Source organism: Lepidochelys olivacea (assembly GCF_965140295.1).
Source record: "Lepidochelys olivacea isolate rLepOli2 genome assembly, chromosome: 1".
In the NCBI taxonomy this organism is placed as follows: domain Eukaryota; kingdom Metazoa; phylum Chordata; order Testudines; family Cheloniidae; genus Lepidochelys; species Lepidochelys olivacea.
The window spans coordinates 287,795,239-287,822,340 of record NC_140411.1 but is presented as its reverse complement, the minus strand read 5'-3'; the positions used below and the strand labels follow the sequence as shown (position 1 = coordinate 287,822,340).

Genomic DNA, 27,102 nt, shown 5'->3' with positions numbered 1-27,102 from the left:
TATGGAAGCTGTTCTATACCCATAATCATTTTTGTTGTCCTCTCTTTACCTTTTCCAATCCCAATATATATATTTTTTGAGATGGGACGACCAGATCTGTATACGATATTCAAGACGTGGGCGTACTATGGGTTTATATAGCGGCATTATGATATTTTCTGTCTTGTCTATCACTTTTTCCTAATGGTTCCTAACGTTGTTACCTTTTTTGACTACCACTGAACATTGAGCAGATGTTATCAGAAAACTATCCACAATGACTCCAAGATCTCTTTCAGTGGTAACAGGTAGTTTAGACCCCATCATTTTGTATGTATAGTTGGGATTATGTTTTCCAATGTGCATTACTTTGCATTTATCAACATTTGAATTTAATCTGCTGTGTTGTTGCCCAGTCACCCAGTTTTGTGAGATCTCTTTGCCGTCTGCTTTGGACTTAACTACCTTGACCAAATATAAACATCCATTGTATAATGTTAAAAACATGTGGCAACATTGTAACAATTTATAATATGTTTATCAAACAGTTGCTACAACTTAAAAAATAATTGCTTTCATAATAAATGTATACTGCATGATGGGAGAGCCAAGTGTTTGGAATTTATACTGTATTACCTATATTTATTACCTATAAGATATCTGCTTTTGACCTATCTAGTTTGGGCATGTAAACATAAACCAGTGTTACTTGGCTAGAGAGGAAAACAGGTATTCATGTTTTGTACTTTATATTGTCCTTCAGTTTGCAGAGAGGGAGGAAGTAAAATGCATCTCTGAGTCACATTTTAAGAAATTACAGGTAATTTTTTTTTTTTAAACAAACTGGAATGTATATAGTAAAGGAAATGGAGAAAAATCAGTTTCTCATGGTAGAATTATAACTATCAGCAAACTACTGATTTAAGAATTTTTATTTAACATAGGTTATAAGTAGGCTTGGAAGGATTAGATTTTTATCTGTAAAGGTCTTTCACTGTAAACACACAAACCAATGAAAAAATCTTTTCATCTGTAAGAATAGAAATATACAGATCGGCAAATTAAGAAAAATGCTGCTTGAGAACTTCAGAGTTCTATTTAAGGATATTTACTATGTATATTCTGACGTGATGATGGCAATTTGTGTTTTCAGTGGTTTTAAAACTTTAATTTTTTGAATTGCATATATCTACGGTCATTAAATAATTGTCTAACTCCCCTCCCCATAATTTCCCAGAATTGTGAAAATTTAAATGGATAAAAATAGAAGAAAAAAGTTTAACCCATAGTTCTGCACAACTGTGAACATCTATTTGATAAAAAATCTAAAAAAGGTTAATAGAAACATCAGTATATCTGTTGAAATCATAGAAAGATAAAAATTGAATTCTGCCAAGCCTAATTACAAGAGAGTTAAGCCATTATGCAAGTCTTTCAATATACCGCAAAATTGTTTCTATTCTTTACTATAAAGCTATGTCTAACACACCTATTTTTAAACCAACAGTATAAGATAATTGGTGAATGCAAATGAGTACTAAAATTTCAAGTGGTTCTTTGGACCAGACTCCATTGCATGCATGCAATCATGCTCCTCTTCCATGCTTCTGTATTATAAATGGCTCTTTAAGTATATAGTGAATGTAATGCATTGTGTTAGTAATGTATTTACGTGTTTAATGTTCATTCTTTCACCTTCATTATTCATCTATTAATAAACTGCAGCCAGTCTCTTAATCTGATTAAAATGTCTGTTTTATCAGTTTAGTCTTAATCACTCATGGCGTCTTCCATAATACCTAATTACAAATTTTCTAGTAATCTCTTGTCTGATTAATAATTCATATTGTATACCTTAGTATTGTATATATGAGTTTTAAAGCGATGCTAAACTTTAAAAAAAACAACAACAAACTTGTTAATGATATCACTTACACCTTACATTATTAAAACTGAAGGAATTATAAAAATCAGTTTGTTTTTCACTATTTAGGCAGTTTATTTCTTACATTTCCTCAAGTTAAATAATGAAGTTGATAGTTATTTTCACTTCAAATTCTCAGTGCTTATAAATATTTTGACTATTGCAAATACTTCACTGTAAATGTTTATTTTAAACTCTTAATTGGAACTTTAATAACTTAGAGAAATGGTTTTATTGGTCTTACATTTTGTAAATGCTTGTTATAAAACCTAATTTTGGGGGAGATTTTGCGGTGGTCTATTTTAAGTTACATTAATATAAAAGGAGAATTATTAATAAAATGAAAGATAAACCAGAATAATATGATAGATCTAGTTTATTTGTTGGCTTGACTTCTAATTTTGTTAAATGGTCAACATAGTGTTGTCTCCCTTTAAAACTGTGATTCATCTACTTAGGTCATTCAAATGGTACCTGTTGTGCTGGATAAATAACAGAAACAAAGTAACACAGATACAGAATGATTGTCCTGTGTTTGGTGTACATATCTGACTCAGATGATAATTATCAACCTTTCTCATATGTTTAGTTATCCATTGGTCTGGATATTATTTGTGGATTTAAATTTGCTCATTCTACAAGATTTGAGGCAGTTTAGGCTCTTTTTTCCTACTTCTTCCTCTGAGTTAGGTTCACTGTACTGGACTGAGGCAGCAGTTCATTGACCACAGCTTACACTGGGCAAGTCTACACTACAGCGCTACATCTGGTGAAGATGCGCTGTGCCAATGGGAGACCGCTCTCCCGTCGGCATAATTACTCCACCTGGGGGAGAAGCATAAGCTGCGTTGGTGGGAGTGTCTCTCGCCGACATAGCACCAGTGTGGACTACACAAAACTTTTGTGGCTCAGGGGTGTGAAAAAGCACCTTCTTCTCCCCCCCCCCAGCAACGCAAGTTAGATCAATTTAACCGGTAGCGTAGACCTGCCCACTCCTTCCATCTAGGAAAACAGCTTCAGCTTTGCTACGGGAGCTTTAGAGCATGATTATTTCACAAACTTCTGAGGAACTTCAAATGAATGTGCATGCAACTTTTTCAGGGCTGATATTATCAAGCCTAGATAAACTGCATTGCAATAACCAATCTGAAGATAATGAAGGCATATATAATAGAAACCAGTTCAGTTACCCAGTCAGTTGTTTCTTGTTAGAATGTGTTTGTTGCAGTTCCTTCTTATATCTAAGTCTAGAATCTGAGAGGAGTGTTGTTGGACCTCACAACTGTTTTGGGGTGATAAGAGTTTTGTGTGAGGAAGTGAGCTGTAGCTCACGAAAGCTTATGCTCTAATAAATTGGTTAGTCTCTAAGGTGCCACAAGTACTCCTTTTCTTTTTGCGAATACAGACTAACACGGCTGTTACTCTAAGACTTGCATTGTGGCCACTTAAGATTTGCAACTCCTTACCCAAGCAGCACAAGAGTGACTTTCTCACCTCAGTTGTTGCAGTCTTTGGTCCTGTTGCCTTTTATTTTAAATTTTGCAAACAATAAAATTAAAATATGTGAATTAGGTCAACTGTGTATTTTTGTCAATTCCTATAAGAGAAAAGTAGCCTTGTATTTGATATTTTCCCTAGGAATTGGCTCTTCCATCAGGTCAATCACCCACTTTTCCAATCACCCACAGTATGCAGACCAGTGAACGCCTATGTATATGAGAGAAAATTAGTTTATTTGTACTCTTTTTTTTTTTTATTTTTTCTGAATTATTCCAAGGCATTCCACAAAGTAATCCATGACAGTAATCAGGTTGGCTATACTATTGTCTGTTCTTTGCTGCTGTTTTAAAAATTATTATTTATTATTAAACATAGTGTCTGATTACTATAATAATATAGTAATATATAATACTATAATAATAGTATACTATATAATAATATAATAATAATATAGTAATATATAATAAAACATATACTATATAGTAATATATAGTAATGTTACTATAATACGGATGATAATCCTTCAGCCTAAGGTTAAATATTGCTGTAAAATGCAAATGAGTTTAACAACAAAATCAAATACATTAGATATCCAATGTACCCTTCATGGTAAACTAATAAATCACGCCTCATGTGCCTTTCCAGCTCACCTGAAATTTAGGTAAAATACAGAGTATTAAGCCTCTTGTATTTCCTAATAGTACATACTTAGGATGCCATATTAAACAATCTTTAATTTAATCCTACTGTTTTAAAAAAAATTGCTATACTCTCCTGACCGTCAATATATAGTGGCTGTCATTAAATTTTAACATTTGCAAGTGGTTACCACCCAATTTTCCTTATACTTAAATCACACATTGCCATTAAAAAGCCAACATCTAAAACAGGTGCCTACACAACAACAAAATGGTAATCAGTGTAGGTACATAAACAGTTCAAAATTAAATCACTTTAGACAAGTAAAGAATGTATTAGCTGGGACTGAGACTTGAAGTCCACATTAGAAATACAGTGCTTGATTCTTTATTGTGCTGTGGCACCATTATGTCTGTTCAGTAGTGCAAAGGGGCTTTAAATGAATTGGCTCTGATCACCAGTGTGTTCCTCCAGTACTGTATATAAATACCTGAATGGTGTAGAGATCTACGCCACTCATTACCACATCCCCTAGCATAAGAAGTAGGGATGATGGAAAGATGGTGTGGTGTGGTTAGACCATCTTTGTGCTCCAGCTGCTGTTAGCTACTGGAACCAGTCCTTCATGGCTGCAAGTAGATAGGGCTACTTTAATTTACATATGGGGCCCAGGCAAGGCCTTAGCTGGCCTAAGAATAAAGGAGTCACAAATATGACTTAATACCATCTTCACTCATCTTCCTGGCCACACGCTCATTGTCCCATTTCTACTTCATGCATAGCTTGGTCAAAAATGCCACACTATCAGAGTTCTTTCTACCATGCAGGTGTACCAAGATACCATCTGTTTCTCTCACTAGCAAAAGCCATCACTTCAGAATTTCTAATTAAATTTACTGTTTACATCCTTGTCAGAGGGTCAGTCAGAAAGAAACTTGTCCAACATAACAGTATTTGCATACACAAAACTCTTCCTCTTCTAAAGCATCACTGATACATAATCTAGGAAAATTTTCTCTTTGGGTATCCAGGATACTGAAGTCCTTTCAGTCTCTCTATTTTAGGAGGCCAGAGTTTCAATACTAGCAGGATCATGTGAGTTAATCCAGTGCTACTTGCAGTGAATTTAAATAATATCCTAGGGCATGGCTACACTTGCCGATGTAGAGCGCTTTGAGTTAAACCAGCCTTCGGAGAGCACAGTAGGGAAAGCTTTGCAGTCTGTCCACACTGACAGCTTCAAGCACACTGGTGTGGCCACATTTGCAGCGCTTGCAGCGGCATTGGGAGTGGTGCATTATGCGCAGCTGTCCCAGCATTCAAGTGGCTGCAGTGTGCTTTTCAAGTGGGGTGGGGTGTGACAGGGAGTGTGTTGTGTGTATGTGGGGGGAGAGAGTAGGTTTTTGGGGGGCTGAGAGCATGTCAGCATGCTGTCTTGTAAGTTCATACAGCAGCAGACCCCCTTCCCGCCCGTGCCTCTCTCTCTCTCACAGCATTCCACACTAATGATTGCTTTGTCTCAGAGCAGATAAGCAGCCGGCTGTCAGAAACGGAGCTTTCAGAGGGCATTTCCGCATTCCTGCAGCGATTCCAAACAATGACAAGAGTGGCCACTTGACTTGAGGAGATTATGGGACATTTTCCGGAGGCTGGTCAGAGAGCAATAAAGCAACACCTCGTTCGCACTGGCACCGCGGCACTCCAGCGAGGGCACAGCAAACGTTATTCCACTCGCCAAAGTGGAGTACCAGCAGTGCTGTAGCCGCGGAGTCAGAGTGCTCTACGTGCCTTGCCAGTGTGGACGGGTAGTGAGCTAGTGTGCCCGGGGCTCCTTTATTGGCTGTAACTCTCAAGTGTAGCCAAGCCCATAGTCACTCTGATATCTTTTTGAGATTCTCTCCATATATGAGAGGTAGCCGTGTTAGTCTGTATCAACAAAAACGAGGAATCCGGTGGCACCTTAAAGACTAACAGATTCATTTGGGCCTGAGCTTTCATGGGTAAAAGACCCACTTCTTCAAATGCATGACCGTGAAAATTACAGATACAGGCATAAATACATATACACTGGCACATGAAGAGAATGGAGTTACCTTACAAGTGGAGAACCAGTGTTGACAAGGCCAATTCAGTCGGGGTGGATGTGGTCCACTCCCAATAATTTGATGAGGAGGTGGCGGTACCAAGAGAGAGAAAATTGCTTTTGTCCTGAGCCACCTCCTCCCAGTCCCTCCTCAAGCCCAAATTAATGGTGTTAAGTTTGCAAATGAATTGTAGCTCTGCATTTTCTCTTCGAAGTCTGTTTTTGAAGGGTTTTTTTTGTTGTTGAAGGATGACTATTTTTAAATCTGTTATTGAATGTCCACGGAGATCGAAGTGTTCTCCTACTGGCTTTTTTATGTTACCATTCCTGATGTCTGATTTGCATCCATTTATTCTTTTACGTGGAGACTGTCTGGTTTGGCCAATGTACATGGCAGAGAGGCATTGCTGGCACAGGATGGCATATATCACGTTAGTAGATGTGCAGGTGAATGAGCCCCTGATGGTGTGGCTGATGTGGTTGGGTCCTCTGATGGTGTTGCTAGAGTAGATGTGGGGACAGAGTAGGCAAAGGGATTTGTTACAGGGATTGGTTCCTTGGTTAGTGTTTCTGTTGTGTGGTGTGTAGTTGCTGGTGAGTATTTGCTTCAGGTTTGGGGGCTGTCTGTAAGCGAGGACTGTTCTGCCTACCAAGGTCTGTGAGAGTTAGGGATCGTTTTCCAGGATAGGTTGTAGATTGTTGATGATGTACTGCAGAGGTTTTAGCTGGTGGCAGTACATGATGCCCAGTGGTGTTCTGTTGTTTTCCTTGTTGGGCTTGCCTCTGTCAATCTGTTTCCTCACTTTCCCAGGTGGGTATTGCAGTTTTAAGAGTGCTTGATAAAGATCTTGTCGGTGTTTGTCTCTGTCTGAGGGATTGGAGCAAATGGCTTGGCTGTAGAGCAGAGGTGGGCAAACTACAGCCTGCGGGCCACATCCAGCCCGCAGGACTCTCCTGCCTAGCCCCTGAGCTCCTGGCCCAGAAGGCTAGTCCCCATCCCCTCCCCTACAGCCTCAGCGCTCTGCGCCGCTGGTGCAACACTCTGGAAGCGCAGTTGCAGAGCCGCGGCCTGACCCGGTGCTCTAGGCACAGAGGGGTAAGGGGACAGGGGGGTTGGCTAGATGGCAGGGGGGATAGGGGTCGGGGTGGTCAGAAGGCGGGGAACAGGGGATTGGATGGGGCAGGGGTCCTGGGGGGGGCAGTCAGGAATAAGGGGGGGCGTTGGATGAGGCAGCAGAGGGCAGTCAGGGGTGGAGGGTCCAGGGGTGGTCAGGGGACAGGGAGCAGGGGATGGTGGATTGGGCAGGAGTCCCAGGGGAGCTGTCAGGGGGCGAGAAGCAGCGCGGTCGGATAGGAGGCCGGGGCCGGGCCACTCCTGGCTGTTTGGGGAGACCCAGCCTCCCCTAACTGGCCCTCCATACAATTTTGGAAACCTGATGTGGCCCTCAGGCCAAAAAGTTTTCCAGCCCCTGCTGTAGACAGTGGATTGTGTGATGTGTCCTGGATGGAAGCTGGAGGCATGTAGGTAAGTGTAGTGGTCAGTAGATTTCCAGTATAGGGTGGTGGTTATGTGACCATCACTTATTTGTACTGTAGTGTCCAGAAGTGGATCTCTTGTGTGGACTGGTGCAGGCTGAGGTTGATGGTGGGGTGGAAATTGTTGAAATCAAGATGGAATTCTTCAAGAGTCTCCTTCCCATGGGTCCATATGATGAAAATGTCATCAATGTAGCGCAAGTAGAAGAGCAGTGCTAGGGGTTTTTTACCCCCGAAAGCTTATGCCCAAATAAATGTTAGTCTTTAAGGTGCCACTGGACTCTTCGTTTTTCTTCATATATACCCTTTCAAAATCACAAAGAGAATATGTATTGTTTGTATGCTATGTTGGACTTCAAACTTTGTTGAAATCACAGTAATAGTAGATTGAAACAATTTTTTTCTGTATTAGCAACTCTGAATTGTTGTTTCCAAGGTAGGGTGACCAGATCACAACAGTAAAATATCGGGACATATTGGGGTGCCGTAGGTCCTGCCCACAGTCCGCTCCCACTCTGCCTCAGGTCCCGCCCCCTCCCCGCTCGGCACCGCCACCGCACCCCTCCTCATGCCCTGGCCTGCCGCTGGCTTGCTGCATCTCTCATCAGTCCCCCACCCACCGCTTGCCGCCTCCTCACTCACTCCCCTGCCAGAAACCTCCATGCCCACCCCAAAAACCTCTCTGCGCCGCTGGCTCGTGGCTCGCCTCTTTTCCCCGCCTGCTGCTCACCTCTTCACTCACTCACACACTCACGCACACACCCCGTCCGCCGCTGGCTCGCCACTCACCTCCTCACCCCTCCCCCCTGCTGCTGGCTCGCCGCTTGCCGCCCCTCTCGGCTCACCACTCCACCCTCACCTGCCCGCTGCTCACTTGCCTCCTCGCCTGCTGCTCACTTGCCTCCTTGCCCTCGCCTGCCCCCTGGCTGCTCACTCCCCCTCCCCTGCCTGCCAGCTCCCCTCTTCACCCTGCCCACCTGCTGGCCAGCCACTGGCTCGTCCCACCCCGCTGCTCGCCTCTTTCCCTCCCTTGCCCCCCCCCCCCCGGCCTGCTGCTGGCTCACCCTCGCCTGCCAGCCGTTGGCCTCTTCACCCTCTCCCGCCTCGCCTGCCGGCCGCTCACTCCTCAGTCCCACTGGCTCGCCTCTTCACCCAGCCGGCCAGCCTGCTCACCTCTTCCCCCCCCCCCCCCCCCGCCCACCTCTCTGCCCCTACTCGCCTACTCACCCTTCCTGCTCACCTCCTTACCTGATTATCGGGACAACTGGCGTGCCAATTGTACATTGGTCGGGACGCAGGACAAAGGACTAAATATCGGGACATCTGGTCACCCTATTCCAAGGCATCCTTATTACCAGAAAATTCTCTTACTGTTTTTCTCTCAGTGAATTATGAATGGTTTAAGTAATAAATGATTTGCCCTCCATATTGAATCCAGATCAAATGGTCCCTGACTCAGAGATCAGCTAGAAGCAGATGAGTTCTCAGTTACCACAAGGAAAACAAAAAGAGAAGGAAATAATAAAAGCTAGGATAGTGTACACTCTCCATCCAGTTTACTTACTTTCCAAATAAGAAAATGATATGACACAAAAACAGCTAATTTATCTTGGATGGGGTCATTGAGGCTTGTTTGTTGCATGTACCTTAACAGAGATGAGTAGTTTTCAACCAAGTATTTAGTAGTAGTAATCTTATATTCCATTGTTTTGGGTAATGAAGGCTTGGGGGAAGGCCTTTGAGTAATGAAGGCAAAGGAATCCTTCATGTTCAAGAACTTAAACTACTTCTTTGAGAGATTGCTCATGTGCATTCCAATAGGTGTGCTTGCAGCGCATGCACTATCGTTGGAAGGTTTTTTCCCCAGCGGTACCCGTTGGGTCAGCTATGGAATGACACCTTCGTGGCAGTGTATATAGGTCCCTGCCGACCCGCCGCCTTCTCTGTTCCTTCTTACTGCAAGTGGCAGCATTTGGCAGCATGTGACCTCCAGAAGAAGAAAGGGGAGCATCCATGTACCAGCAACGCAGATACAGGTAAGTAACCGTTTTCATGTTCTCTCCACAGGTACTAGTCCACCCTCCGCACTAGATGATACATCTGAGGGAAGGGAACAAGATTGGAAGGCATGAGATGCACTGTCCTAGGGTTGGGCGTTCCACGACCACCACTCCTAAGAGAAGGAGGCAGGTGGTGGTGGTCGGGGACTCTCTCCTCAGGGGGGCTGAGTCATCTATCTGCCACCTTGACCGAGAAAACTGAGAAGTCTACTGCTTGCCAGGAGCTAGGATTCACGATGTGACTGAGAGACTGCCGAGACTCATCAAGCCCCCTGATCGCTACCCCTTCCTGCTTCTCCAGGTGGGCACCAATGATACTGCCAAGAATGACCTTGAGCAGATCACTGCAGACTATGTGGCTCTGGGAAGAAGGATAAAGGAGTTTGAGGCGCATGTGGTCTTCTCATCCATCCTCCCCGTGGAAGGAAAAGGCCTGGGTAGAGACCGTCGAATCGTGAAGGTCAACGAATGGCTACGCAGGTGGTGTCGGAGAGAAGGCTTTGGATTCTTTGACCATGGGATGGTGCTCCAAGAAGGAGGAGTGCTAGCCAGAGACAGGCTCCATCTAACGAAGAGAGGGAAGAGCATCTTCGCAAGCAGGCTGGCTAACCTAGTGAGGAGGGCTTTAAACTAGGTTCACCGGGGGAAGGAGACCAAAGCCCTGAGGTAAGTGGGGAAGTGGGATACTGGGAGGAAGCACGAGCAGGAGCGGGCAAGAGGGCAGGGCTCCTGCCTCATACTGAGAATGAGGGGCGATCAGCAGGTTATCTCAAGTGCTTATATATGAATGCACAAACCCTTGGAAACAAGCAGGGAGAACTGGAAGTCCTGGCACAGTCAAGGAATTATGACATGATTGGAATAACAGAGACTTGGTGGGATAACTCGCATGACTGGAGTACTGTCATGGATGGATATAAACTGTTCAGGAAGGACAGGCAGGGCAGAAAAGGTGAGGGAGTTGCACTGTATGTAAGGGAGCAGTATGACTGCTCAGAGCTCAAGTATGAAACTGCAGAAAAACCTGAGTGTCTCTGGATTAAGTTTAGAAGTGTAAGCAACAAGGGTGATGCCATGGTGGGAGTCTGCTATAGATGGGGATGAGGATGAGGAAGGGGATGAGGTGGACGAGGCTTTCTTCTGGCAACTCACAGAAGTTACTAGATCGCAGGCTCTGATTCTCATGGGAGACTTGAATCACCCTGATATCTACTGGGAGAGCAATACAGTGGTGCACAGACAATCCAGGAAGTTTTTGGAAAGTGTAGGGGACAATTTCCTGGTGCAAGTGCTGGAGGAACCAACTAGGGGCAGAGCTCTTCTTGACCTGCTGCTCAGAAACAGGGAAGAATTAGTAGGGGAAGCTAATGTGGATGGGAACCTGGGAGACAATGACCATGAGATGGTTGAGTCCAGGATCCTGACACAGGGAAGAAAGGAGAGCAGCAAAATACAGACCCTGGACTTCAGAAAAGCAGACTTTGACTCCCTCAGGGAACTGATGGGCAGGATCTCCTGGGAGAATAATATGAGGGGGAAAGGAGTTCAGGAGAGCTGGCTGTATTTTAAAGAATCCTTATTGAGGTTACAGGGACAAACCATCCCGATGTGTAGAAAGAATAGTAAATATGGCAGGCAACCAGTTTGACTTAACAGTGAAATCCTTGCTGATCTTGAACACAAAAAAGAAGCTTACCAGAAGTGGAAGATTGGACAAATGACCAGGGAAGAGTATAAAAATATTGCTCGGGCATGCAGGAGTGAAATTAGGAAGGCCAAATCACACCTGGAGTTGCAGCTAGCAAGAGATGTCAAGAGTAACAAGAAGGGTTTCTTCAGGTATGTTAGCAACAAGAAGAAAGTCAAAGAAAGTGTGGGCCCCTTAATGAATGAGGGCGGCAACCTAGTGACAGAGGATGTGGAAAAAGCTAATGTACTCAATGCTTTTTTTGCCTCTGTCTTCACGAACAAGGTCAGCTCCCAGACCACTGCACTGGGCAGCACAGCATGGGGAGGAGGTGACCAGCCCTCTGTGGAGAAAGAAGTGGTTCAGAACTATTTAGAAAAGCTGGGTGAGCACAAGTCCATGGGGCCGGATGCGCTGCATCTGAGAGTGCTAAAGGAGTAGGCGGATGTGATTGCAGAGCCATTGGCCATTAACTTTGAAAACTCATGGCCATCGGGGCAAGTCCCGGATGACTGGAAAAAGGCTAATGTAGTGCCCATCTTTAAAAAAGGGAAGAAGGAGGATCCTGGGAACTACAGGCCAGTCAGCCTCACCTCAGTCCCTGGAAAAATCATGGAGCAGGTCCTCAAGGAATCAATTCTAAAGCACTTAGAGGAGAGGAAAGTGATCAGGAACAGTCAGCATGGATTCACCAAGGGCAAGTCATGGCTGACTAATCTAATTGCCTTCTATGATGAGATAACTGGCTCTCTGGATGAGGGGAAAGTGGTGGATGTGTTGTTCCTTGACTTTAGCAAAGCTTTTGACACGGTCTCCCACAGTATTCTTGCCAGCAAGTTAAAGAAGTATGGGCTGGATGAATGGACTATAAGGTGGATAGAAAGTTGGCTAGATTGTCGGGCTCAACGAGTAGTGATCAATGGCTCCGTGTCTAGTTGGCAGCCGGTATCAAGTGGAGTGCCCCAAGGGTCGGTCCTGGGGCCGGTTTTGTTCAATATCTTCATAAATGATCTGGAGGATGGTGTGGATTGCACCCTCAGCAAGATTGCAGATGACACTAAGCTGGGAGGAGAGGTAGATATGCTGGAGGGTAGGGATAGGATACAGAGGGCCCTAGACAAATTGGAGGATTGCACCAAAAGAAATCTGATGAGTTTCAACAAGGACAAGTGTAGAGTTCTGCACTTAGGACGGAAGAATCCAATGCACCGCTACAGACAAGGGACCGAATGGCTCGGCAGCAGTTCTGCAGAAAAGGACCTAGAGGTTACAGTGGACGAGAAACTGGATATGAGTCAACAGTGTGCCCTTGTTGCCAAGAAGGCCAATATATGTATAAGTAGGGGCATTGCCAGCAGATTGAGGGACGTGATCGTTCCCCTCTATTCGACATTGGTGAGACCTCGTCTGGAGTACTGTGTCCGGTTTTGGGCCCCACACTACAAGAAGGATGTGGAAAAATTGGAAAGAGTCCAGCAGAGGGCAACAAAAATGATTAGGGGACTGGAACACATGACTTATGAGGAGAGGCTGAGGGAACTGGGATTGTTTAGTCTACAGAAGAGAAGAATGAGGGGGGATTTGATAGCTGCTTTCAACTACCTGAAAGGGGGTTCCAGAGAGGATGGATCTAGACTGTTCTCAGTGGTAGCTGATGACAGAACAAGGAGTAATGGTCTCAAGTTGCAGTGGGGGAGGTTTAGGTTGGCTATTAGGAAAAACTTTTTCACTAGGAGGGTGGTGAAACACTGGAATGGGTTACATAGCGAGGTGGTGGAATCTCCTTCCTTAGATATTTTTAAGGTCAGGCTTGACAAAGCCCTGGCTAGGATGATTTAGTTGGGAATTTGGTCCTGCTTTGAGCAGAGCATTGGACTAGATGACCTCCTGAGGTCCCTTCCCACCATGATATTCTATGATTCTATGATGGTCGTTGGAGCAGCTCAGTCTCTTGAATTCGCAAGTGCCCACCTAATGGTTCCCTTTTCTTAGTTGTAAATAGTTATTAGTTTGTAGTTAGTTGCGCTTACTCTGGGGGGCTTTCCCTCCACCTTAGTTTCCCCAGGCACAGGGGCATGCCTCAGTCGCAGGGGTTTAAGGCATGCGAGGTGTATGCAAAACCTATGCCCACAGGCGATCTGCACGTTGCTTATCTCAAGTACGTAGGAGAGGGCCATCAGACACATAAGTGCCTAATTTGCAAGAGATTTAGACCCAGGACTAAGAGCAAGACTATCATTTGAAGCTCCTCCTGAGGGAGTCAGCCCTCCGCTCCCAGCTGGCACTGGCATCATCGGTGCGCAGTGCCCTGGCCTCGGTGCGGGATGTCCTGGCACCGAGAGAGGACTCCTCCAAGGAGCACCAGCGCCGCTCCCCGACTCGTAAGGTCAGTGCTACCAGGTGGCACCGCACACAGTTCCCAGTGCTGCATAAGAAAAAGAAGGTGGACAGGGGTCGTTCCCCCATCAAGAAGCCATGAGGGGATTCCAGTGGGGTGCGTCCTCTGGTGGGACACCCACGGTCTGGACCTCAAGACCCGTCACTGTTGACTCCAACGGGAGGCCCGTTGAGTCTGGTGCTGGTGGACTCCCCAGCTCGGGAGGATTTGGGAGGTCAAGCTCTACCTCCCTCCGCACTGAATACCTATGAGGCAGCGCATGACCTCATTGCCATGACGGCGCAGTCCCCAGCCCCGCAGGTGTGAGCTCCGGCACTGCAAGTCCAGGCGCTGTCAGCGGCACCGAAGAGGGCACCGGCTGCAGTGTCTATTCCAGTGCCACATATGGCTCCGGCACCCTTTGTGACGCCGATGGTGGCACCATCCCTGGTTCATCATCACGGCAAGCCCACAATGTTATGGCGCCACTCACCATCACCCCGGTACCGCTCCCCGGCACCGTCAGGCTCCGCCCCCCGTGGTCAGGCACAGACTACTCGTCTGAGTCAGACGCTGAGGCTTCTGTGTCTCGACGCAGCCAGTACTGCTCCCGGCACTGCAGACCAGTTGACTCATTGGCACTGGCGGTCGCCTGGCCAGCCCAGTACAATGGCCCTTTTGGACTCCTTGGGTCTACCATCAGGGTCAGGGCTCCAGGCTTCCACACCCCGTGCCCCCTCTCAGCAACATCGCTGGCTCGCCACACCCCCAGGGCTCCTGAGGACCCTGCATGAGACAGGGACTCTGGGCTCTCATACTCAGGCGCAGCACCCGAACCCGTGCCGTCAGTCACAGGGAGGCTCCGAGGTACCTGACCCAGCCTCCAGAGAGCCAGAAGGGCAGAAAGACCCTGTCCCACAGGTCTCCTCACCAGATGGACACCAGAACCTTCTTAGTAGGGTGGCCCTAAACCTCAGTCTCCAGGCAGAGGTGGTCACGGATGAGTTGGACCCGATGGCTGACATCCTTGCCCCAGAGGGTCCATCTATGGTGGCCTTGCCCCAATAAGAACGATCCAGAGCATCACTAAGGTGCTCTGGCAGACTCCAGCCTCAATACCACCCATCACTAAAGGGGTGGAAAGACACTATTCTGTGCCTCAGAAAGCGTACAAACACCTTTTCACCGACCCCCAACTGCGGACTCTGGTGGTTGATGTGGCAAATCATAAGGAGCGGCAAGGGCAGCCAGGTCCCGTGCCTCAGTCATGGAATACTAAGAAGCTGGACCTTTTTAGGCCAAAAGGTCTACTACTCGACCGGGGGGGGCTCCAGCTTTGAGTGATCAACCAGCAAGCGGTACTTAGCCGCTGTGCTTTCAATTAGTGGAGCTCGAAGTTCCAGGAGTTACTATAGGCTGACTTGCGCAATGGGTTTAGTGCATTCCTTGAGGAGGGCAGGGTGGCCTCGAGAACCTTCCTCCAGGCCGCATTAGACACGGCAGACTGGGCAGCTTGGACTATGGTCACTGCCACTACAATGAGGCACAGTGTGTGGCTGCAGGTGTCGGGGGTACCACCTGAGGACCAGAACACAATTCAGGACCTCCGCTTTGACTGTGTAGGCCTGTTTGCCCAAAATACAGACTCTCGCCTGCACAGCCTTAAGGCCTCACGGGCGACTTCTAAGTGTTTGGGGATCCCCACCCCTGCACCCCAAAGAAAGCCTTTTAAGCCTCAGCCCCCGTCCCGTTTCTACTCTGGGCCTCCCAGACAAGACTCGTCCAAGAGATGGGGCAGAAATAATAAGAGGTGCCTACCACAGTTACCCTCCCCCCTCGCATTCTCGAGTTTCTCCATTGGTGGCTGCAGCCACAAGTGGTCTGTGTGGGAGTACCCTTTGCCAAACCCCAACCTATGCTATTCCTAGTCACGGAAGCCTCTGCGCTTGGTTGGGAAGCGCATCTGGGCAATATCAGAACCCAAGGCCTGTGGTCCCACACAGAACTATCACTGCGTATCAATGTAAGGGAGCTGAGGGCGGTTCATCTGGCATGCCAAGCATTCCAGGCCTGCCTTCAGGGCGCCTGAGTGTCGGTACTGACGGACAACACTGCAGCAATGTTCTATATAAACAAACAGGGTGGTGCTTCCTCCACTCCCCTTGCCGAGAAGCCCTTGAACTGTGGGACTTTTGCATCACCCCCTCGATGCACCCAGAGGCATTGCACCTTGGTGTGCACAACAAGCTAGCCGATCGCCTCAGCCGCTCATTTCACAGTCACAACTGGTTCCTCAGGCCGGACATCGCGCACTCGATTTTCCAGAGGTGGCGCTTTCCCCACATATACCTATTCGCAATGCAGAGCAACAGGAAGTGCCAGCAGTTCTGCTCTTTCCTGAACCACAGCCCAGGCTCCATCACAGACGCCTTTCATGGACAAGTCACCTGCTATATGCGTTCTCTCCCCCCCCCGGCCCCGTACACAAAGTCCTCCTCAAGACTCACCAGGACAGGGCTTTCTTGATCCTTATAGTGCCAGCATGGCCCCGCCAGCACTGGTTCACCATGTAGTTGAACCTCTCTGTGGACAGACCAGTAGCCCTTCCTGCGTGCCCGACCCTCATCACACAGGACCACGGCCGTCTACAACACCCCAACCTGGAGTCCCTCCACCTCATGCGTGGAAACTCTATGGCTGAACCCTCTTGAGCTTCAGTGTTTGGACCCAGTGAGGGAGGTCCTGCTGGGAATTAGGAAACCCTCCACTCTTGCCTCAAACCTGGCAAAGTGGAAGCACTTTTCCATTTGGTCTCTGCAGAGGGGCACCAAACCATAGCTAACCCCAATTCCCCTTGTTTTGGACTACCTGTAATACCTCAAGCAGCAAGGGTTGGCAATATCATCTCTCAGGGTACACCTGGCTGCCATTTTGGTCTTCCACCTGGGGGCAGCAGGTAGGTCAGTCTTCAGCAATCCCATGGTGGACCGGTTTCTCAAGGGCTTGGACAGACTTTATCCCCAGGTACGATGGCCCGTTCCCCAGTGGGACCTCAACCTGGTCCTTTCCGCACTCATGGGGCCCCCTTTCGAGCCCATGGCAGCCTGCTCTGTGTCCTACCTTTCCTGGACGGTGCCCTTTCTTGTGGCCATAACCTCGGCCAGAAGGGTATCCGAGCTCAGAGTGCTGACTTCTGAGCCCTCCTATATGGTCTTTTATAAAGACCAGGTGCAGCTACGCCCTCACCCTGCGTTTCTGCCGAAGATAGTCTCCCAGTTTCATGTGAACTAAGATATATTTTTACCTATGTTCTTCCCTAAGCCTCATGCCAGTAACAGAGCATACATATTCCATTCCCTGGACATTAGGCGTGCTCTAGCATTCTACATTGAGCGTACAAAGTCATTTCGTAAGTCACCACAGCTCTTTATTGCAATCGCAGAAAGGATGAGGGGGCTCCCAATCTTGTCCCAGCACATTTCATCATGGATCAAGTCCTGTATCAGGTCGTGCTACAACCTGGCTAAAATTCCAACCCCTCCACTTACAGCACACTCCATGACAGTACAGGCGTCATCCGTGGCATTCCTGGCGCAGGTCCCTAACCAGGACATACGCAAGGCAGCAACGTGGTCTTCCATGCACACCTTCATGTAACACTACACCATTACCAAACAGGCAAGCCTTTGGCAGGGCGGCCCTGCAGTCAGCAACCAGGTGAACTCGGACCCCTCCCCCAGGGAAACTGCTTGGAAGTCACCTATTGGAATGCACATGAGCAATCACTCGAAGAAAAAATGGTTACCTACCTCTCGTAACTGTTGTTCTTTGAGATGTGTTGCTTATGTCCATTCCAAGTCCCACCCGTCTCCCCTCTGTCGGAGTATTCTGGCAAGAAGGAACTGAGCAGGCAGTCGGTCGGCAGGGGCCTGTATTCACCACCATGAAGGCACCACTCCAGGGGTCTCCACAGCCAACCTGATGGGAATCACTAGGGGAAAAAACCTTCCAACAATCATGCACGCAGCACGCGCACACCTGTTGGAATGGACATGAGCAACACATCATGAAGAACAACAGTTACGAGTGGTAAGTAACCATTTTTTCTGCGAGGCATTCATCCATTTAGCTATGACCTGAGGATGTGTTCATTAAATTGAGACCATGCAGACCATAAGGACCTATGAACAACTTTTCTGAGTTTCCTGTAGACATGTTCGATTAAATTTGCCATTGTGGGAAGAAATAAAAATGCCTTATTTGCCTTTTAGGCCATAAATACCAAATATCCTACTTCAGTGTGTGTAATGTGGCCCTCTAATTTTTTCACCACAAGAAAAAGTGTGTTGAGATAACCTTGTCATTCAGATAGACACATCTTAGGGATGCTTTGGGGCGCTCTCCTTACTGATGTTTTGAGAACCACAAAATTTAAAAAATCCATTTTCAATAACCAGAGTTCCAAAAGGATTTTCCCTTCCCTTATTAAGTTAGCAGTTTCTTATACAATAGAGCCCAAGTTCAGCAGCATACTTCAGCATGTGCCAAAAATTTAATTGACTTAACAGGGACTGTTCACATGTTTAAACTTAAGTGTGTGCTTACATACCTTGCTGAATGAGGGCCCTGATCTCCAACTTAATGCCTCTAAGTTGAATTGACCTTTATTTCTAGAATTCAGGAAGGAATCCTTTTTAATATTATCCATCATTTTCTTATTAAATCTTCTGTAACTTACATGAAGCAAATCAGAAGACATAATTATGAATAAACTAGTCCTTCTAAGAAGCCAGTGTATGTTAAGTGCCAGGACTGAGCGGAATATTTCAATGTTGATCTGAAAGATGAAAAGATGGCAAAAGATAAGACAAGATTTTAGGCATCTGTTAATGGGAATGTCAGATAGAAATATTTCTCATTGTAAATATCTCAAATATCTCTCATTCCCCCTAATGGCATGGGAATCAATTATACCAGCATCACAGAGTAAACCAGAGCACCTTCATAGCCTATAAGTGTTTCTGTCTACATAAGTGTATAGTACCACTATATAAAATACCAAAACTGTAGTATGTACTACTTTCTTGTGACATGTATCCAAGAAATACCACCTCTGTTCAGTCTGAAACAGGCTTATGGAAAACCATTTGAATTCTCTCTTCCCCACCCCACCCCCTTTTTGGGTAAGTGTTGCAAGATCAATTTAGTCAGATATCTTCTGGGAGAGCTTGGTATCTCATGTTCTCAGTAAGAATGTCATATCTACTCATAGTTCAGCTAGACTTCCCCAACTGAGTACATTGCTATTGAATCAATGGCCATTTTTATAGTCTTTACACCTTTGTTCTCAGGCCAAGACAATTTGAATTATCTTTTCAAATAACAGTTCATGACACAGTAAATTGTGATTATTTTTGTAATTCCTCAGAACAAAAACATTGTCTTCCAAGATTTATTCTTTAAGCCATGCTGTTAGTTATGGTTCCATTATCCTCTACTATAATTTTTTTCTCTTAATCTTTGTTCCAATATTTTACTGGCTATAGAAATGTCCAGTGCTAATTGTCCAGTACCTCTCAAGTTCTCTGATTTTTCAAAACATAATTGTAAGTGCTACAAGTAGTTTGATAGCTAATTACTTAATTGTTATGTATATCCGTTATCAGCTATTAATGTTCATATTTTCTTAATATTCAGTCATCTGCTCTTAACCAACAGATTTTCTGGAATTTCCCTTTCAGCTTAATTGTTCGACTCCTCTTCCCCATGAATATTTCTAAATGCTATCTTGAGTCCACTTAATCTTCTGGGCTAGCTCTAATTCATACTATTTTTCTGTTGCCTCTTCTAGACATCACTGTGATTTTTTTATTTGGATGCCTCACTCATAAATTCCACTACAGGTTTTTCTTTTAACTTCACGTCTTTGTCTCATAAATTCACAATAGCTGGTTTTTGTTCCTTGTATTTTTCTTTTTCTGAGGAATTGAGATTTGTCATGCCTCACTTATGTGACATTCTTGAATTTTACAATTTTTATACGCTGGTGGATTTTAATAGATATCTTATTTCCCCCCAGATTTGCTTTCCTAAAACAACTGCACTGTTCTGTGAACCTATCCCTTTCTATACTGAATTCAGGTAGCTTATGGTCACTGGTTCCAAGCTTCCTTAACATTTTCCTATTCTAAATCAGTTATTCATTATTAGTAAAGTGCAGGTGTAGGGTGGCTTTTCCTCTGGCTAGAGTCTTCTTACTTTGAGTCATTAGATTGTCCTCTGTATACCTTGAAAAAATTTCTCTAGTGATGTGTGTGTGGTTGTATTTATTGTTCCAGAAGCAACTGAGTGGGATGTTTGAGACCATTGAAAGTGAAGTTTGATATTAACATCAGTATGATATTACAAACTTTAGGTATTGTTTTTTAGAGCAGTGAAGTATCTATCTTTCTTTGTCCTTTTGGTAACAACTCGTTCATTTTGTTTGTTTTTAATATAGATGCTGGCATCACCATCTACATCAGGTCAGCTGTCTCAGTTTGGGGCAAGTTTATACGGGCAACAAAGTAAGTACTCTGTTTATTATTAATATGCTTCTTTTATGATGTATGGATGTGCCATTTTTACATCTGGAGGGAGAATATGCATATTGTTTTTTCTGTTAATTACATAGGAGAGGTTGCATGTCTTTTTATGTGTGTGACCTGTGCTAGATACATTTTAGGTCTGGGTTCATAGTTTTTTATGCATTTGCCATGATTTGATGGCCTACAGTTGCTAAATAAATATCACCAGAATAGTCTATAGTTAAACACGGTATAAAGGGTATCTGTGGCTTAGCCATGACTTTTTTAAAAAGAAAACTAAAATAAGAGGCCGAAATAAACCTAGTTTTCCGAATAATAGATACAGAATCAAGTGAATAGCTTGATTTGTAATGTGGTATTGTATACCCACAAAAGGCAAATTGATTCTCTTCTAAAAGTTGGTCATTCTTAATTCTGTCTGTAAAATGTGAGATAGTAAAGCTGGGGAAAATATTCAAGGTTAATAGTTATTTTTCCACCCTCCATTTCTTCCTTTTCTCCCTGCATCTGTTAAAAGTTTAAATTAGCAGCTGCAGAAAGACTGGTTGTGTGCTTTACAGGAGGATTTTAAGTATTTTACCACCTCCTGAGTAGACTTGATTGGAATTTTCTAGTCAATTTCCATTGGCAGCAGACACTGTATGTAAAGTATCTTCTTGGGTATTTTAGCAAGTGACTTTTTTAGCTGGACAGGGCAAGTGTATTGTCTCCTAGAAGATGCAGTCTTTCTGATACAGTATTTAATTTTTCTTTGAATAACATTCAAGCTCTTAATAGCAAGAGTGGTTGCCCCACAGATTGTTGATGAGTAACAGTGTTAGACCTACTGGTACATTCATTCCAATGATGAATTTTCTTTAAATTCATTTCTAGGCAATCTGGGAGTGAAGCTTTATTCTCATTTTTGGGGCCTTAATCTGGCATTGTTGAGCCTCTTTTAGTCTCCACTATCTTTATAGCTTGGGGCTATAGCTATTTTTGTACCTTTTTATTCATTGCAATTGTATTCATTATGCCCATTAAGTCACCCAGATGATCTAATACATTTTTCTTAACAACCTAATATTTCAATCAGTTCTGGCTGTGGTGCCTAAAGTGCAATCTATCTTAAGTGGAATCATGCTTAAAGTAGAGGGTCATACTAGAACAGGCTTCTATTTCTTCCCGAAGTCTGGAATGCCATGCTTGGGACTAGATGATGTTTAACCATTAAAATGTTTTATGGAAGAATAAAATTGAACATGCCAACATACTTAGAATTGGAATAGTGGCATCTGCTTCATTATCCAGCTATGTATGTGCCTTGTTCTGGAATGGGATTATTGTAAATCTGAGTTTAAGAAACCCGATTTCCAGGCACAAAATTAGCTTTTTATTTTTTTCTCCAATGGTCAGCTGAAGTCATTGCTATTAGAAGTATTAACATGGGAAAGTGAAAGAGAGAGAAAAATAGATTTCAGCTGTCCATCCACAAATTTACAATGAGACTTGGAGGATCAAACTCCATCTGTTTTACATATATTCAGATATAAAAAAAATATTCTATCACTGGCAATTGCAGAGGGTTTGAATTTTCACTCTGCGGGCCAGCTGAAATCTATTTTTCTCTTTCACTTTCCGCAGAGAATGCTTCCTATGTTCTGCACTGTGAGGTCAACTTCTAAATCCGTTCCTTAGAGTTCTAGTTCACCACCATGCTGCCAAACCAATTGACCAGTTATGAGGAATATTTTTTTAGCTACACTGTTATACGTGCTAGTTTTGTTTCTCCGTATATATTACATGAAATTTCCTTTTTATTATATTTGGACATAATTCAGAATTTTTTTTCAAATTTAAATAGAAAAATTGATTTGTGAATCAGGAGAAAGTCGTACACAATATTTGGAAATGTCCTCAGAAAACAAAAGAGAGCATTTCTCCACAGAGTATTTTTTTGTCCCAATTGTTTTAAATACTGTGAATTTCCATTTTATTTGTCTTTCACGCTGAAATGGTTTCTTTATTTGCTATATACACCCACACATTTATGGTGAAGCATTTTTTGAACACAGTAATATTTAATGTGTAGTATGGCATTCACAATTATTTTTATTATATTAGTGGACAGTTAAAATCTCACTTTTCTCTTATTTCAGAACATTAGACTTAAATTAATTACAGATACTGAATTTCTCTGGTCAAGAAGAAGCACTTTATACTTGACAGAACAATTCTAAAAAGCATACTATTTGAAAACTAAATTATTAATATTTGTATGAAAGATGTTCGTATTGTTTTGCATAAGATGAAATAGTGTTTTCAACACAGGCCGAGTGTGTATCCGCTTATACTTTCTGAAAATGTATCTTCTAATTGAAATTTTACATAAATCTAAATGTACTATATTTAGTATAAAATCATTCTAAATTGTGTAAGTAGCCTATTCTAGAAATAGCATTTGTCTAATGTTGGGGGTGGGGGGGTCCAGTTACAACTATTACTCTTTGCCAAATACATATTTTTCTGTTTAATTATTTAGTTTTTTTTAAAAATGAGTGTGATTTTTTTTCCTACTTTCATTTTAAAAATGCTCTTATGAAGTGCATGTGGACTCAAATATATATTGTTTTTAATGCTTACATGAAATGCTGTTTGACATAGCTTTTTAGAAGATAAACATGATGCCAATAGATGACAAAAAATAAAAATTCTTAAACAAGATTGTAAGACACTTTAAAGAAGAGCATTAAGTCTTGCTTATTGCTTATATAATTAAAGTTTTTTCAAAATACAAAATGAGAGTCAGGACACTCTTTTGTACAATTCCTTCAGTTTTAAAACTATATTTCAGTACTGAGTCTAATAAACCAGTCGGAACATAAAACCTGCAAATTACTGATACAAAATTAAACCTGTAACGCTTACTGTAGAATGCAAATATCAATGGAAATGCAATTTTGGTAGTGCTTGTCAAGTATGAAAAGCTTTCAAATAAAAAACCTTCTGTCTGAAAATTACAAAAAGACAGCATATTTGGAATAACTGAGTTTAGATCACGTAAGTAAGGGCTTAATTTTTTCACTTCATTTTCTTACAGAATTACACTAATATTTTTTTAAAATGTCAAATTAGATTAAGTTCCCATCTATACCAGATGGATAACACTTTGTTCCTGATTGCTACATATTTCCACCCCTCTGAATTTTTTTCAATAGGTGCACTAGGCCTTCCAATGAGGGGAATGAGCAACAATACCCCTCAGTTAAATCGCAGCTTATCACAAGGCACTCAGTTACCGAGCCACGTAACGCCAACAACAGGGGTACCAACAATGTCACTTCATACGCCTCCATCTCCGAGCAGGTATTTATTGGTAGCTGATATTTCTGCAATTGCGTTTTTCTGCAGAGCAGTTTTTAAGCATATTTTACCTAAACTATTTTACATTATAGTTAATAAAAAAGAAAAAATATTTCCTTTTATGGATCACTGCCTGTGTTGAGGAAAATTATATTTGTAATACAGTGTTTGTATGTGTAAGGATAGTGTTCACTTGCAAATTCTGTTGCAGGAACACAAGACATCATTTGACTGCTTTGGTAAATGTGTAGTTAAAATTGTATGCATGTTATACAGCATTCAGAATATCAAGGGGGTAGGACAGAAGCACTAATATTAACAAAAGATTTTATAAATCTGTTGATTTAGCTATATGATGTTTTCACACTCAAGACTTTTTTCACTTCATATATTTTTTATAAGTGTTCTACACTAGACCTGACCAAGGATTTGTCTCGTCTCATTGTATAAAGGAGCATATGACTTTTTTGAAGAAACCTAAAACTCTGTACCATTTACTGAGAAGTAATTGCGTAAATGATGTGCAATATTGAAATTATTCATAAATCTAGCTTGACTGCCTAAAAAATTGATTATTCATTCCATTTCTATACTTAAGTTGAACGGTGTTGTATAGGTTCAACTTTTTGGATGGTTTCTCTCTTTCAGGGGTATATTGCCTATGAATCCTAGGAATATGATGAACCACTCCCAGGTTGGTCAGGGCATTGGAATTCCCAGCAGGACAAACAGCATGAGCAGTTCAGGGTTAGGCAGCCCCAACAGAAGCTCACCTAGCATAATATGTATGCCAAAGCAGCAACCCTCTCGACAACCTTTTACTGTGAACAGGTAAGACTGATTTGGTCAAGCTATATACATGCAGGTATGGGCATGTTCAGCAGCATTCCTGAAATAAAAATCTAGTTTTGTCCATTATTTTAAAGTTTGAAGTGGTGAATTCTTACTGCCAGGAGACTGTGTATCTGCTTTGAAATGTACATAAGACTCTCTTGATTGAAGCCTTCAAACTAAATTTTGCCTGGCCATTGGTCATCCACTACTGTTCCCGCAAAAATGCATATTTAAAAGTGCAAGTTGGCCTTTTTTTGCACATTTTAACTTTAGTACTGGTTATAAGTTACATTAAATGCACTTGGAAAAAGTAAGGCAAGAATTAAAAATATAATAGTTGTTCTTTGAGAATTGCCTCTGTAGATTCACATGCTTTGGAGTCTTGCGCCTCCGTACTGCAAGCCACGCAACCATTTGGAAAGCAGTGACTTGCCCTCCTGTAGAGCTGAGCATTCGTTGCAAACAGCCTCTGTTCCTTTCCTTCCACTCTAGGCATAGGTCTCAGAATCATCAATAACTTAACAGTAACACAGCATAAGATAAATTATGTTTGGTTTATATTGATTTTTGAAGTTATCTGTGTATATAAACAATTAAAAAGAATCACTACTGTCATTTGGTTATAACTGCTTTACCACATCTTATAGTAGTATGTCCACTCAATTGCAGTGTTCCCAATCCTCATCTTTTCTTCATTTAAATCTCTCTGTACTGTTCGCAAACTAACTCATGTCAGTCATATGCTTTCTCCAACCCAACGTTATGTAAAAGAAGAATGAGAGGGAGAGAAATTTTAAGATAATGTTTTTAATCTCTTAGTTTGTACAATTCCTATCCACTTCAAGAAAAGAAGATCTTGATGATCTCCTCAGCCAGCCACAGTAGGGATCTGGCAGCAGTAGTTAAAATCCCTGCCTTGTGGCATGAGAGGGGTCTTTTGCTCCTCTCTCTCTATAGGCTACCTCAGCATGTTTGCTGTAATGAATATCCACAAATAAAGGAGCAAATAAATTATTGTTGTGATTTGTTGTTTTTTTGTTTTTTGTTAAAAAAACGCTCATTAACATTAATTGAGATGCCCCTTTTCTTAGTTTTCAACAGTAATTCAGAGATATTGAAATCCCAGTCTGCAATAGCTTTTGAATTATTGTCTTCATCTTTTATACATCGTATGTTTTCTTCTTGCGTCCCTCTCCCATTTAGGAAGGGCTGCTCACTAGTTTCCAGGTTGCTATTTTTTATTAAAGATATTTCCAGTGTGGGGTTATTCATTTGACTTTAAAGGCAAATATGTACCTAAAAGACTATAAATACACATGTTAAAGTATACTACAAATGCCACTGTTAACACTAAATTTACAGACATCAGTACTATTGTGGATAAAGTTAAAAACTTCATGAAGATTTTATGAATTTTTTTGATGGTCACATAATTGATGATCACTTCCATAAAATATTCTCTAAACATTTTTCCCAATTTGAACAGTGTGTTGGCTATTTCAAAATTTGTAGAATATTTAACTTTCTCCTCATCAGCTACCTACATTTTCCTAAAGAGGCAGCACTATGTATTGATATAAAGTTGGATAACACACCGGTAACAAATAACTGTGGGGCAATTTTTTCTCAGGCTGTCTGACCTCTTGTATCTCTCTGAAATCCCTAGTCTGAGGACTCTTTTAATTGCTGGATTTTATTTGTTGAAATGTGTTGTGTGAAAAGTACTATATATCAGCAGGCTATATTGCATGCCCTTACTAACTACATGAAGATCGACGGTTTTGTCCGTGCTCTCACCTCATTTAGAATTCCAGAAGATAACAGAAATCTGTTTCTTCAAGTGGCTGATAGATAAGAGTCAAAGGGTTTGATAGGTTTCAGAGTAACAGCCGTGTTTGATGTATTCCAAATACACCACCTTGCTGAAGCCAAGCTGAACAGGGTCATTCTGCACTTACTGTTCCCCTACTCAATCTCTTGAACTGTGTTAGGGGAACTGAAAGCAGTTTCTCTTGCCCCTCCAAGGGTGATTATGGCTACTAGTAGGCAAAGCAAGTTGTCTAGTTCCCTGATTGATGTGTGACCACATATGGGAAACGGTAAACACACAAGGTTAAGGGGGATAGCCTTTTTTACTTTTTTTTTAGACCTTAGCCTAATTGCTTTTCTTAATAAAGCACGAGAGAAAATAAGAGTTAGCACGGACAGATCAAGCCGAGATTATCTTGTCAAAATACCCTCTTGACTTTACTGTATCATGTCCCTTAGCAAAGTCAAGATGGTGTCTGCTGTATTCTCTTTATCCGTAGATATATCAACTTTGTCATGATTCACTTAATCCATAGATATATCAACTTTGTCATGATTCACTTATGAATTTGTTATTTTAATGCCTATGGCTCTGTTATCCTTAAATCTCTGAGCATTTTTCTTAATAGTCTATTGTTAGACATTTATAATAAAATTATCTTGATTAATTGCCCCATTGTTTACACAGATTTGACAAGTGCAAAGTATAAAACAGTGAAAACTGAATTTGAAAGATGAATGCAGG

At 42.8% G+C, this 27,102-nt stretch overlaps 1 protein-coding gene across 4 annotated transcripts in view; it reads left to right on the top strand.

Annotated features, from left to right (window-relative positions):
* The window catches only part of CNOT2 (CCR4-NOT transcription complex subunit 2), a 159,751-nt gene that overhangs the window by 93,586 nt on the left and 39,063 nt on the right, over window positions 1–27,102 (top strand). For 2 of the 4 annotated variants that reach the window (XM_084612860.1, XM_084612858.1), the window contains 4 exons: window positions 743–799; window positions 20,285–20,351; window positions 23,570–23,717; window positions 24,363–24,545. In XM_084612860.1, coding sequence (XP_084468986.1) covers window positions 743–799; window positions 20,285–20,351; window positions 23,570–23,717; window positions 24,363–24,545 — 455 coding nt within the window. The remainder of the gene's footprint in view (window positions 1–742; window positions 800–20,284; window positions 20,352–23,569; window positions 23,718–24,362; window positions 24,546–27,102) is intronic. The other 2 variants (XM_084612861.1, XM_084612859.1) reach the window with 1 other exon arrangement.